Raw genomic sequence first — 14693 nt, forward strand, 5'->3', positions numbered from 1 at the left:
CACTGTGACAGTAATTAACGTTAACCTGAGTTTGCAAAGAGCCTGAACTGACACCTCTGAGACACAAGCAGTTCTTCAATTTCATTGGGTGAAATTCAAATGCCAGTGGTGATACTTCGCAGGCCAGAGCTTGTAACTTATTGCTTCTTGAAGGTGAATGAGAGAAGAGGAACCATTGTACAGTGACAGGTGTTTTCCTTGAAATTGGGAGAGGAGTTGTATTAAGGATGAAGTTGTATTTTCATGAAAATCTGTAGACTGAAGCTGGTGGGTCTAAAAAGAATCTTTAAAGCGTGGAGGCGATGCAACCCCTCTCTTACCCAGGCATGTTTATTTAGAAACCTGGTTTGAAACCGTTTAAGGATTTGCAGTTGAAAAGTAAAACAAGGCTGTAAACTGGTTCCAGCTGTACCCATAGACTGTAAGCAAGTGCCTAGCAGAGCTGTTAATGCAGGGCAGTGCTGCAGTGGAGAACTGCAGCTTCTGTCTCTTCCCAAGGGAGGGTTATTCAGCTTGCAAATGCTCACAGGACTGTGGGTTCACAGCAGCCTGAACAGCCAGCTTCTGCCTGGCACTCCTCTTCTCTTGGCTTTCCCCCGGTTTGGCCTGAGGCTGCGTTCAGCTTGGTGCAGTGTCCCATTCTGGTGGGTCACAGAGTGTGGCTGAAGGTCAGGGCACTCTGAAAAGCTGACTCCAGCCTACAGGATGCAGCATCCCAGAGCGTCGCTGGAGAGGGGGCTCAGCACGCAACGTGCCTGCCTGTGCGTGAATGGTAAGAGGCAACTTTCTCTCTCAAGGTCATGGTTGTCTCTGAGGCCAAATCCTTGTTGCTTTAGCCTTGGCTTCGTGTACCTGAGATTAGGCACAGGAAGAACTCTTAAGTTAGTGTAGAGCTGGAATAGGCTGCTGAGGGCAGGGCTGGAATTGTTAGTGCTTTTAAGTACTTGTCAGACATCTTGCAGGAATAGTTTGGGTGTAGAGCTGAGCCAGTTCTGGGGTAGGGAGATGGATCAGATAGCTTTTTAAGGGTGTGTGACCCCAGCCTTTTCCCTATAATGCTCTGGGAAGGGGTGGGAAATACACACTTACCCTAAACTCACCTGACATTAAAAAAATTCCCATGTTCAGCTTGTTAAATATTTCACCAAAGACTGAGTGTTAGTTGTGCACGTGGCAAAGTCCTTTTGAAAAGGCATCTAAGCATCCCCAGGCCAGCGTCAGTGAGGTCACTGCGTTGTTGGGATTGGAGTTAGTGCTGTGGCACAACTTGGTTGAGTGCCCAGTGTTGAGCCTTTGATCATCTGCGGTGGTGATGAAAGCGGGTTCTTGTTACTGCTGTAATCCGTTCCATGAAATTGCTCTGTTTTCTTACCTCGAAATCAAAGTATCAGAAAATTTTGTCTGGTTCTGCCAGCTTGCTGTGAAAGCAGGTGAATCAATGAGATTGTTTCTTCTTTGCAAGTTAACAGCCTTGTTCAAGTCACACTACAGGAATGAAAGGTCCCTAAGGTAAAAATCTCTTTGATGTTACTGGATGCTACTGTTACAGTCATAGAAACCAGCAGGTTTTTTTCTGCCATGGGATGGTACTAAATGCACTGTGCTGAGATTGTTTCTTTCCCTGCAGGATTATTTCTACCAGCTCAACTGCATCACAGAAAGGGAAAAGTTTATTGTGCCAATCCGAGCTATAGGTGCCCAAGCTATCCTGGACTTCCCTGACCAGATGAACTTCTCCATCTGTCCAGTCAAGTACAGCTCCCAGAAAACTCTACTCGTTCGCAACGTGGGTAACTGGGAGGCTCGCTACCGCATCAGCGCTGAGAGGTAAAGGAGCTCGTCATCTTTGTGCAAACACTGTTGCATGATAACATGGTTGGTAACAACAAGGAACCAGAGCATCTGAGCTGCTGTATTGCATCCGTAGCTGGAAACAGGCAGGACATGTGGGTTTTGTTGTTGATTATAGTGTTTTAAGCATGATGCAACCTGTGATAAAACTCTGCATGCTGCAGCGAGGTTTTGTACTGCAGTGGTGTCTCCAACACAGCATCTCTCAAGATGGATTCTGTTAGATTGAAAGAGCACACGAAGGCAGGCAACCTGGCTGTCCTTGGGCTGTGTAAGATGCTGCGTGGCAGGCGACAGCTCTAGGAATTCGGTTCCTGTAGACCGAACACACTGTTAAGAGATGGGCAAGCTGTGAGCTGGTGAGAGAGACATTTAAGAATTTACCAGCAGCTGTGTCTTTATATGCAAGTGCCATTAGAGATCGTAGATCAAAGCAATTGGTATTGAGGCCCTGACAAGAAACTGTGTGGTCCAGGAACTTTGTTTTCCAGTAGGTTTGGTCTGGTCCCTGGGACCAGATACTAAGTAGAATGAACTTTCAGGTGGAGATGAGCAGCCACTGGCTTCAAATCTGCACCACAGCCCCAAAGCAGCATGCTAATGAGAGCACAGGCAAAAGATGCAGCAAGTGTCTGGTGCATGGATTGGGGGCCTTTTCTTCTAGAGCTTTATCTCTCCCAGATTTCCGGGAGAGTGCTTGAATCTGTAAGTATCCAGCTTGCAACCTCCTGATCCTGAGTGTCTTCTGAAGTGGTTCCATACCAGTGTCGGCCAAAGACACCCATGCTCTGGGAGGCTGCAAGCACATGGTGTTCCAGTGGTCCCGAATCAAATGCTTTACATGAGTTGTGTTGTGGACAGCCTCTTCTGCTCCTTCTGGTCTCAGAAGACAGTCACTGGTTTCCCAGTTTGCTGAATGGGAGAGGGTGATGCAGCTGCAGGGAAACTAGTTCAGTTGGCTGGTAATTCATGGTGACTTGCTTGGTCCCAGAGGTCTTGGTGTAGGAGCTGAAGTCAAGAATGCAGCAAAGACCAGCAGTCTGACTTGGTGCACCTGAGTTGCTTCAACTTCTTCTCCAGGAAAACAGGGCTCAAAAGGCTACTCTTTACTTTTCTCTTGTGAAACATGAGGGTTCAAGAGGAGCTTCCACCAAAGCCTGGCAAGGCTACTGAAGCATGCTTCTAGGATGCTATTTAAGGAAGCTGCTTCTTTTCCCTGTGGAAACACATAGACAGGAACTTGTAAATCACTGCACAGTTTTCCTCTGGGATCTCCAGATCTAGTTGTTGCCACCAAAACAAATACTCGGTAAAGTCTAGCATCTTTTTGCAGTGGACTCTCCAACTCTTCTATTGCGTGATACAGCACATGTCGTCCTCCTTGATACAGATTTTAAGAGTTTCTGAACTTGAGCAAATATTTCCACCCTGATTTGCAATAAAGAAATGGGAAGCATTGCAAACGTTTTATTTCAAACTACACAAAAAAATATTCTGAGCAACTGGATTGCATGTGTACAGGGATGGAAAGCTGATATGATTTTTCTTGTCAGCTGAGGGCATCTGCCATCTCTTCCATTTCATGATGAACTTTCGAAAGCCACTTTGAAATTTCAAACAGGTGATTTAAATCTTTGAACATAAGTAGCATTTTATTCTAATTAAGTTTTCCTGACTTTCATTCAGATTTCTTTTTAAACACTCTTAAAAGAGTATTTAAAAATATATGCTTGCATGTGAGAGGAGGAGGAGGATGATTAGTGGAATAGAAGGATTGCGAGATTTGTCTAAGCTGATAGATCCATCAGGTGACCTCTGTATCCTTTATTATCTCTCTAAACAATTTCAACTTGTGTTTTCTGGCCTGAGCATATTCAGGCTCTTGCCCATTCACAAGTCAGCTGCAGATGCCATCATTTCCTAGTCCATCGTGCTGCTCATATCACGTTTACATGCAGCTTTTCTCTGGATTTCCTTCTCTGTGGCATCAAGCATAACCTGTCTGCCTTCACCTTCAGTGCATTTTTCAGCCCATCTCCAATCCTAACCTTTCCCCTCAGCTCTTGCATCTGGTCACTTCATGATAACTTTCCCTGCCTGTTACTCATTTATCTGAAGGCTATGATGTTTTCTCTTGTGCATTTCCCTCCAGGGAAGGGCTCTAAAGTGAAGCCATGGGGCCAATTCAGCATCCTTCTGCTGTTCCCGTTTGGAGCTCTCCCTTGCCATGGTTTCTACCAGAAGCATGGCCGCATTTTGACCACTTTTCATGAAGGGAGAAAACCACCAAAGCACTCCCCGTTATGCAGTCTGGCTTAGTGCCTCTCCTTCCTCTGCATGTCCATACCCAGCTCTTAGCTGCATAGCAAGGTAATAAAAAGTAATAATAGTATAAATAGAGAAAGTCTCTTCCTGTTGTCTCTTTGTTAAGGCAGGATAATGAGTTTCTGCTCCATGACATTCACAGAGAGAAATGTCATTCCAGTACATTCGAGTTGAAAAGGGTGTCTGGAAGCAGATCTCAGTGCAGCACTGCCTTTTCCTGACATGGCTGACATTGTGCTGTGACATGCTATGGGGCTAGAGGGGATCAGTTTGAGGCAAGATCCATTTAGGAATGTCCCCACCAAGCTCTGAAGGCTCAGGAAATTATCTTGCGAGGCACAGTGCCTCGAGCCCCATTGCATCCCTCCCTGTAGTACCCATACGCTACATGGGGGCGTGAGACTGGCGAGTTCCCATAGGACATGCAAAGACCATCCAAGGACATGAAAATTGAGCCTAGGTGCAGTGAAAGAGGGAAATGCAGACCTTGCGTGATGCCGATTCCACACATGATTTTTTAGCACAGAGATGGAGTCTTGGATGCTTTGACTGTAGCGGACTGGGTTTACTGGAAAAGTTATATTGCTTGACTTTGGTTGTTATACCATTACTAAAAAAATAATATATGTGAAGATTAAATGACCATTGTTAGGGTTTTTTCCTGCAATAGATCTTAGTGGACAGAAGAGGCAATTCAATCACCAGTAATTTTACTGTCTTCCTTGGGTTTGGAGGTAGCTTGTAATGAAATCTATTTTCCCAAACTCAAATGATTTTATAATGCCCCAGTAGACCAAAGAAAGGTTGGCTGCAGGAGATAAACACTCCACAGCACTTGAAGTGTATTGCAGCCTCCTTGCACACTGTGTGTTCCAAAGGTGTGGTTCAGGAGAACAGGCAGCATGGTGGTTTGAGAGCCCGGGCCACAGAACTGCCAGCTTTGTTCACTTGTCAGTCGTGTTTCTCAATTCTGTCAGGAGTATTTGGCCTCTGGTATCATCACGGGATGCCCAACTGTCAAGATGGGGAGCTGTTGCCTGGTGAAAGTAAGCAAGATGTAAATGCCAAAATATATCATTATGAAATTGCTTACGAATCTAGTGTTGCTTTCTTTCTGAAGGGCGATAACAGGAAAGATCTCAGCAAGTACTGATGGGCAGGTCTCTCCTCAGTTGGTGTGGCTAGATAAGTTTATACAAGCTGGGGACTGCAAGGTGCCATTGGGAGATCTGGGCTTGCGAAAGTCTAGATGTTGTACAACAAAACAAACCTACAAATGGACATAGTTAAAAAGCATGTCAGAAGAAAATGCGCTATTAAAAAGCCTCCAAACCTTAGCTTTTCTGTCTTTCAGGAGCAATAGTGATTCATTAAAAGAATAGATCTAACAGGATGTGAATTATCCCAAAGAACAGCTCACACTTAATGGATAAAAAGCCAATGTCTATCCCGCTAGTGTCATCTCTTGGCAGTGGTTTTCATTTGGCTATGACGGTGTGTCAGGAACATCTCCTTAGCATCTCATCTGTAGGCTGCAGATAACAGCTTAGTGACGGTGACTGAAATTCAGGGGAGTTAAGTTTAACCAGGGAGCTTGCATCTTTGGGTCTTGGAGAACCAGGTCCATGTGAGGGATAACGAGCTCCTGCTACAGCAGGAAGAGAGTTGTCTTGTGGGTACAGCATGGGATGGGATGTAGGACAGGCAGTGTCTGATTTGTGCTCTGTTTCTCGGTCCTGAGAACTAAGTCCTGAACTTGGCTGGATCCTCTTCTGACAATTTGAAAAGGTGAAAGTATCTTCAGGAGGGTTATTCCCATCCTATCCCATCCATCTGAGGGCAGGAGTACGTAGACATGGGGAAGGCGCAGGAAGGTGATGGGATGGGAGGTAGTGCTGAAGTGTTGCCTAGGATCCCCTTTAACTGGCAGCTTATCTGTTCTGGCAACATTTCTGAAAGTTAAAAAAAAAAAAAAAAAAAAATCTCTGCCTTTCCCACACCAAGCAATGATCCCACCCAAGTCCTGGCAGAGACCTGCAGCAGTCCTGGCATAACCCTCAGTGCAGATGCAGGACTGTGTAGAACAGCCCAGTTCTGAGGCTGGTGGTGCCTTGTCTTTCTTCCTCTCTCCAGAGTCTCAGGCCCAGCACACAAACATTGCAGCCCCGTGCTTCGGTGGCAATGCACTCACTGGTTTTAATGGGAGCAGGGCAGGCCCCTAATTGCAGCAACATCTCCTTAATGAGCAGAAACTCCAGCAATTTCATCAGCTGTCACTACTTACATGAAAAAAGTTCATTTTATGCATGGCTCCAGTTGTTCTCAGTATTTTTCTGTGTGTTGCATGCTCTAATCATGGTAAAAGTCTCCAGAGCATGTTTTTAAGGTGACAAATTGACCACCAGCAAAGCACTAAAAGCAATAACTTCTGTTTTCTAAGTGGGGCTGTAGAAGAGCCACAAAGCCCAACTGCAGAAGCATGTTTCACCTGACTTGTCCCTTTGCATTAAAGCACTGAGTTTTGTGTCTGTCAGCCAAGAGCCATTTACCTGGTGACAAATCATAATTGTTCATATTAAATCCAAAGTACCCCAACAGATTTTCATAATTATTTCCAATGCATTGCACAGAATTTGCCTGGTGGGCCAAGCAAACAGTTATCGAGCTTGGATTACAACCCAGAGTCCCAGATTGCAGTGCTTGTGGATACACAGAAAACCTCCTGTTAAACTCACCTTGATGTGCTCCTGGTAATGGCACTTCATGTAGCCGGGAGTTTAATGGTTCAGGCTGTACAAGGGATCCTCCTGCCTTGTCTTGTTTCCATGTCACTGTATCTCTCTAATCTGTGTTTGCATTTATTCCGCTTTTTCTGATCATTCCTTTTCTTAGAGCAGCTTTCACTGCAATGCTGATGAAACGTGCCCTTTCTTAGGCTAAACTAGGATGTTTTCAAGGTAAAAAAATAAATTCTGCAAATTAAATCATATTTACTCTGTTTTTCAGAAAGACACTTATTGTCCCTCCTGTCTGATTGCTAGGCTGCAGTCTCACTGGGACAGGTAGTGCCCTGCATCTCTTGAGGTTGAGTTTATAGGTGGCAGGAAAAGACAGAGTCCTGAGGAAGTCAGTGTCAAGTTGTGCAGGCAGATAGCTCTCACCCTCTCTGTGCTCCTCAGAATCCGTCCTCTGGCTGTATTGCCAGCGGTTAGACTCCTGAGCCTCCCTGCAGAAAAGGGGATGCAGAGTATGGGGGAGGTGAGGTCGTTTGACACCACGGGATGTTTGGAGAGCTGGATCTCTTCAGAAGCGAGAGTCCGTAGCACCATTTCTGATCCTCTATGTTCTGTTCTTTTCTACTGGCTGTGGCTTGTTTGCTTCCTGCTTGCACAAGTGAGCTGAAGTGGAGTAGGCTGCAAAAGGACTGTAGTCCCCGGATTGCCCACAATAGCCCTGATGTGTCTCTTTCTCTGCTTTGCAGCCCCTTTTCTGTGGATCCCTCCATCAGGACTCTTGGGATTGGTGATGCCATGCAAGTGACAGTGGAGTTTCACCCGCTGAAGACAGGGGATCATTCTGGGTCCCTGGTAGTTCACAATGACACAGGTAAGTTCTGGGCACTGCGTGGTGCATGCTCTCTGCATCCTTCAGAACAGAGCCCCTTCTAAGCAGAATAATGTTAAACTTGCTTTGCAAACTACTTCTAAAAGTTTTTCTTTCAAAACCTCTGCACATCTCAGTGCTTAGAAGGGAGCAGATAAGGGGCAAAGGCTGAGCCTGTTCTGTGTGTCCTGTGTGACTGTGTGCTGGTCCATCCCTGCTGTCAGCACAGTGTTCTCCACCCAGCACGCCCCATGACAGTCATCTACCATCATTGCCCGTTGTCGCAGCCACCTTAATTCCCTCTCCAGGTGTACCTCCCCTGTCCTTTACCTCGGGGAAAAAGTAACAAACAGTTGGTGTTTAGGGAGTTGTTAAAGTGGGTCCCCCTCAAGCAAGAATGAGATCTTTGGCATGCTGCTTTCCTGGGAGTTGCTGAGTGGAGGAAGGAGGAACCTTGATTTTCCATTGCAGTGTGCACATGCAGGTGTGAAGTTTTATTCCTAGACAATGCTCTGTTTGAAGTGGAATGTGGAGAATGCATGTCTCTGTTGGACTCTCTCTAAACATCCCCTATCTCTTACACATCTCTGTCCCCTGTACTGCTTCTCTGTTGTCTTGCCACAGACCCTTTTTTTTATGTTGCCCACTACCCGTCTACATCCCACACTTCAAAGAATCAGGACTGAAGCAGCCAGGGCTTGAGGGCTCATGAGGTTTGGCAGAGAGTGCTCACTGCCTCCCGAGATAGGTATAAAATTTATACTAGGGTATGAGAAGCCAAGCTCGGGCAACAGAAATGGTGTGAGCTTTGTAAATCACTTTAAGAGTAAGTGGGAAATAAGAAAAGGTGTGATGTTAAAATGCTTTTGTCTGCCTTGGTTAAGCAGAGGTATCTCGTGATGCTGATCGAGACACTTCCTCAGTTGCCTGTGCATTTGGTGTGCATTTTCTCTTGCCTGAAAGAGAGGTTTGTTTTGTCCCTATTCCCGAACTTCGTTCCTGGGAAGTGTGATGTCCTCACCTAGGTACGACTGTGATGCTTTAGCCCAGCAATGAGCATTTTATTGTCTTGAGTTTGTAGAAGTTATAGAAATGCTCCTATATCTTCCAAATGTTCCTTGTAGCCTTCTGAGTTATCACAGCTTTGTTTAATATTTTTCAGTCAATGACATACTCAGAGAGAATGGTTTATGCTCATTCAGAGAAGCTCATTGGTTTGGGTAACACTTTCTTGACAGAACAACCGAAATTTCAGCAAACAACAAAAGGTGCCTCATTTGTCTGCATTTAGGGAACCTATAGGATAAACTTCAGAGGGATAGATCTTTTTCTGGGTTGGATCAGGGCTAACTACACTAGAGGTCAGGGCTGGTGAAATGAAAAGTCCAAGGGAAGAATCCAGGGCTGGGATCTTCACAGCTTGCTTTGAAGACCTGAGTTCTTGTTCTTACTGAAACACCTGATCCCTCCATGGTTAATCTTTGCAAAAGTGATTTTCATGGACAGGCCACAGGGACCAAAGTATCTGCAGGCTCTGACATGGGCAACTTCCCCAGAACATGGTGCAGCTACCTGGGAGATGAAGGCAGGATTTGTTCCTGCCTGTCAGTACAGTGCTGCAGTTATTTTTCAATAAACCACTGACTGAGAAGGAGAGCGAGCAATAACTAAGGGATTATTTCTCAAACTTTGAAGCATACAAAGAAGTAAAAGGCTGCTGAGATTAATTGCTGAAGTGAAACCAAAGCATTTAATCAATCAGTCTTAAAAGCTGCTTGTTGCAGGTGTAGTGCAGAGCCCCAGACTGTGTTACCCAGCCTGGTGGGGCGAGCCCTGGCTGCTTTGTCCTGCGCTGTCAGACTCCCTGCGACTCGCATACAAAAAGCAGCTGGGTTGCTCTTTCAGAGCCACCAACAGACTGTTTCTTATGAAACAGCAGCACTAAGAGCAAAAAATCAGTGTAGGGTGTTGTTTTCCTTGCTTTACTGTGTGTCTGTACTGACTTGCTCACAAGTGGCAGTAGTTCTCAGTGAATCCCACTGTTGTTAGTGTGACTGATACAGGATCAGGTGCGTGTTGTATGGCTTTAATTTTTGCTGAACTTGAGTCAAATCTGTCCCTAGCGTTGCTTAAGCAGACATGGAGCTCTTCCCTTTGCCTGCTATTTGGTTGATTAGAATTGTGCCTCCTTTACACTGTTCTGGTTAGGAGTGCAGGTGCTGTCCCCTGGATAGACTGTCCACGTGGTCGTAGTTGTGTTGATACAAACTTTACAGGTGAATGTGAAGAAAATGTCTTTGCTGCTAAGAGCATAATGATTTACAATGAAAATTTGACCTTCACTGCTTTACATGTCCCAACTCCTCCATTTCCCCCATGTACATGGATCTGGGTGTGAAAAATCCCAGCTTACACTCCAGCTGGGAATGTAAACATGTTGGGATGCTGAATCCCTTTCCTCAGGTAGAATTGGTGCTGGGTTTGGCTGAACAGGCTTACTTTGGTAATGAGGCCACCCATGCAGGGGCTTGGCGGTGTGTTAGTGGTCACTGTACACATGCAGGAAACTCATGAAATCCCAGCCCTGGCTGTTTATTGCTGTTTGAGGCTGAACAAGTAACTGTAGTGCAGATGTGCCAGCACCTCTGAACATCTCAGCTACCCATGAGGATAAAGCATCTGAGAAAAGCACTGCCTTGCTGTGATAGTCATCTGCAGTTTTGTGTAGGCTTGGGAGAAAACAACCACCTTTGTAGAGCTCTGTTCTCTTTCCTCTAAGAACCCCCTTTCGACCAAGGGTCTTGTCATCTGTCTTGCAAGGCTGGCTTTACAATCAGTGGGTTCCAGGAACTCGTTTGAAAATGAAATGAAAATCCTATTGATGTAGTCTCTAGATAAAGCCTTTTCCTTTCTCTTTTTTCTCCTTTGTAAATCCACTGATGCATGTGGACAGGCAGCAGGGTTTAACTGAGGTTTAGCCCTTGTTGTGCTGCATTTTCTATTCCTGAGATCACTCAAACAAGTTGCTGAGTGTTCTCAATTTGTACTGACTTCAGCCAGAATGGAGGAGGCTCAGTACTTGCCTGAGCAAAGTCCCTACCTCGTTACACACTTGAGTCGTCCCTGTATTGTGCAGGATACCGGGGTGGGAATACAGAAACCATTTTCTGGTTTTAATCTTAGTCTTGTGCCAGTGTTTACAGGGGCTCTGATATTTCTGTGAGTAGCGTTAAGTTACTGTTGAGCTAAATTCATGGCAACAGACCATGAGCTTCTGATGCCCACCGCTGTGTGCCACTGCCACTCCAGTCTGCAGCTGTTCATCTTCGTGCACTTCTCCATTCCTTCCACACCAGGCAGATTTATGGTAGCTGCTTACAAGTTCTAAGAGGTGGGGAAATCTTCCACTTCCTAAGCAGCAGCCCCTTTTGAATCCAAAGCTCCCCTGTGGTGCACTAACCAATGTAATTTTTTTTTTTTAATTTGTGTTTAGTGCTGGCAGATGGTTAGAAACTGACATTATTCTGTGAGTTTTTAAAGAAGGTCTTGTTTCCCATGTTATCCTAAGGTGTAAGCCAAACTGATGCTGTACAAGAGCCTTCTCTAGATTTTCCTTGGGCTATCAGGCATTTAAAAACTTTGCAAAGGGATTTTTCTGTCTGCCTGTCGTACGTGGTGAGTGCACGTTGTGCTTTTTTTTCCTTTCTTTCCAAGGAAGAGTGGGCTTGGTACTGAAGTTGCTCAGCTGGCTCCCAGGAGTTACTTGGCTGGGAAGAAGGAAGGTCTGAAAACTCTGGAAAGGAGGGAGCCTTTGGTGGGAGTCTGTTTGGGAGGGTGATGTGTTGGCAGGTACTCCAGCAAGGCCCCAGTCATTGGTCAGTTGATGTGCACAGCCGGGGACACTCTCCTCTTCAGTGGGGTCTGAGGTGGAAAGCAAAGATGCCCTCGCTCTGGTCGTTGAATGGCGTGGGAAGACGCAGTGTAGATTTGCAGACTCAGGCATAAGCAACAGGGTCCTGGCTGAGGAAATGGGCTTGCAGGGCTGTAATGGGCAGGATGGGGTGGGCCGTGCCCCACCAGTCTTGTTTTAAGACATCTTCACAAACCCACAGCAAGTGAGGGCTCTGCTTCTGCAACACAGTGAAGCTCTCTTCTGTGTCCCATCCTGCCCTGGGCTATCACTTGTTCCTCTGAACTTCCCTTTCCTGCCCACGTGCCCCCAGGCATCTTTGGGTGTCAGCAACAAGGGATCAAGAGAGACACAACACTGGGCAAGCCCTCACTGAGGTGGGACTCCTCAGAGTCACCTGAATGACTTGGATGCAGAATTCCCTGTGACTTGAGTGGAATGGCAACCCAAAGGCCACCTGGGCACATTGGAAAAATCTCACTGTAAATACTGTCGCCTTGGGGATAAATCTCTACAAACACACCCAGAAATAAGGTGCTGACAGTGGTGCCATCCTCATTCTGTACACAGGCAGCTGTCAGGATGTGATGAATCTGCTAATCTGTGGAACTGCTAATACAGCTAAAAGCTGTAACAGTTTCTTCTGTTACTGGTGGTTTGCTTTGTTCCTCGTACTTCCATCAGCGAGATGAACAAAGACTCTCCTGTGCTTTTTTCCAGGTGAAGATATTCACACAAGCCTTTATGGAGCAGCTGTAGATGTCAACATCGGGCTGGCCAGGAGCTCCCTGACAGTTGAGAAGACTTACCTAACGCTGTCAAACCACAGATCTGTAGTGATTCACAATCGGAGTGAAATCAAAGTCTATTTCCAGTGGAAGGCTTTTTCTACTCAGGAAGAGGAGGATTATCAGAAGCTGAGGTTCGTTTGAAAGATTAATTTCAGCAAGATACAATGCCCAGGGGTAAAACGAACGTATGGCCTCAAGGGGTATTGGTGCATTGAATGGTTTAAGACAAGTAAACCATCTATGACATCAGGTTGCATGTCCCTGGGCTTTAGGGTAACGGAGCTCAGTGCCTCCCATTCCAGCTCCCATCCATACTCCAGCTGAGGATGGTGTTTTGGGGAGGAAAGGTTGATTGCAGTGACTGGATTTCCTCAGCCAATTTGCATTTGTGGGAGCCCCAAACCACTGAGATCCAGAGACCCCTGGGCTATGAAGGGTCCATGAAGGTGAGGAAAGTGTCAGCACGCATTCCCTGGGACTGCACTGAGTAGCAGCACTTAACATAGCTGCAGGTAGCATAACTGTTACGATATTCACTGCAGCTTCTTCCACTCCAGCTTTGATAAAGTGACAGGCTCCTTCTCCAGTAATGTGCAGAGTAAAGGGCTTCGTTGGCCCAGCAAGTTGAGGCCATCCTGCTGTAGGATGTTGAATTGCCTTGCACTGTCCCGATTTCCAGCACAATGAGGTATTTCTACCCTTCCTCAGAGACTGGGGAGAATTTGAAGGTGAAGGGTTCCGCAGGGAAGGCAGGGCAGCACAGAACAGAGCACATTTGGTCTGCAGCAGCCTGTGTCTTCATGGTGCTGAGAGATGGGGCAGGTTCTTCCAAGGGTCTCTGTGGTGAAGCTTTGAAATTCCCCTTTCAGGCAGCAGAGAAACATTTATAGCCCAGGAGGATGAACTGGAAATGACACTTAAAAGTTTGGGTGATTAAGGGATCCTTGTGGGACTTTTCAGACTTGCATGGATGTAGGTGTATAGGAGTTAGCTCACAGCTGATCAGGAAACTGCCTTAAACTGGAGCACTTTTTAAGGGCTTCTGAGCCAATAAAGTTCAACATAATTAGGTCAGAAATGCCTCGAAGGCCAAAACTAGTTTTCCACTGTTCTCTATTTTTAATTACACAGTGTGTGACTTCCATGCAAGCTCAGTGTGTTAAAAGAAAACCTCATTGCCTTCTCTGGGCACTTGCCTGGACCATTCCTTTACCGCTCTCTCCTCACCTGCCTGTCTCAGACTGGACCCTGAGTGATCCTCTTTCCCCTTGGAAGCAACCAGGTTTCCCCACAGTTCACTTCAACCTGATCTTTTCCAATTACATTTGATCTCGTGCCAGTTTGTGTCCTGAGTCTGACCAGGACATTCTGTTCTTCCTCCTTGCAATCTTAGGGATGGTCATACTCCAAGGCCACTGTCCTGCTGTCAGAGAAGCTTTAGAGATCTCAGAGCAGGGAGGACTTTTTCCATGAGAGGAGGCAGTGCAGGACCCTGCTCTGGGCTGTGACCCCGGAAGACCTGGATCCTTAGGTGGTGTATCCAGGGGTTTGCTGTGTCTCCCTCCTGCAGGACTTTCTGGGATGTAATGGTGGAATTATTGTCTGCTGATGAAGGTTGGGTTGGGGGTTGCTCATTGGTGGCTAAAAGCTCTCCTCACGTGCAGCGCTGTATGTCAGCCATGGAGAAACATTTCCCACTGCACTCCAGGGGGGGCGAGCCAAAGCAAGTATTTTTGTTGCTGGTGCCAGCCTTTGCCCAAGGCTCTGTCTGTGTACAGCTAGTAACATCCATGACCGTATTTCCTTTCAAACTGTATTTGAATTTAGCTGGGTGATGATTGCTATCCTGGTTATACTACATTGCCTCGATCTTCTGCTACACATGAAGCCTTCCACTCGCTCCCCCAGAGTTGTCACCTGCTGGTTCTTCATGGCCAGGGACTGGAGCATGCAGAGGGGACAGCGATGTGCCAGCTAGGAAGCAACTGCTCTGTAGCAGTGCTCCCTTATCTCTTGGTTGTGATCTTTAAACTCTAGAATGATTTCTGCTACAGCTGCCAAGTAAGGGAGACATGAACTGAGTCAAAGCCCTACAGAGATGGCCAAAAAGAGGAAAAAGATAAGGTGGTTCAAGGCTAGACGTAAGGGTTTGGATTCAGAGATGCTGGTCCAGACTTCTTTAGTGGGTGATGCCAGGCAAAGTGCCTTCCCCT

At 46.3% G+C, this 14693-nt stretch overlaps 1 protein-coding gene across 1 annotated transcript in view; it reads left to right on the top strand.

The window, feature by feature from the left end:
• Positions 1-1608: 1608 nt before the first annotated feature.
• LOC141955645 (hydrocephalus-inducing protein homolog) overlaps positions 1609-14693 on the top strand; it is a gene marked incomplete at its 5' end in the record, with an annotated part of 34260 nt that continues 21175 nt past the window's right edge. Inside the window, 3 exon segments of the mRNA XM_074895305.1 lie at positions 1609-1827; positions 7658-7782; positions 12410-12611. Of these exon segments, the coding sequence (XP_074751406.1) occupies positions 1609-1827; positions 7658-7782; positions 12410-12611 (546 nt within the window).

The sequence above is a fragment of the Athene noctua genome, unplaced genomic scaffold (assembly GCF_965140245.1).
Source record: "Athene noctua unplaced genomic scaffold, bAthNoc1.hap1.1 HAP1_HAP1_scaffold_368, whole genome shotgun sequence".
In the NCBI taxonomy this organism is placed as follows: Eukaryota; Metazoa; Chordata; class Aves; order Strigiformes; family Strigidae; genus Athene; species Athene noctua.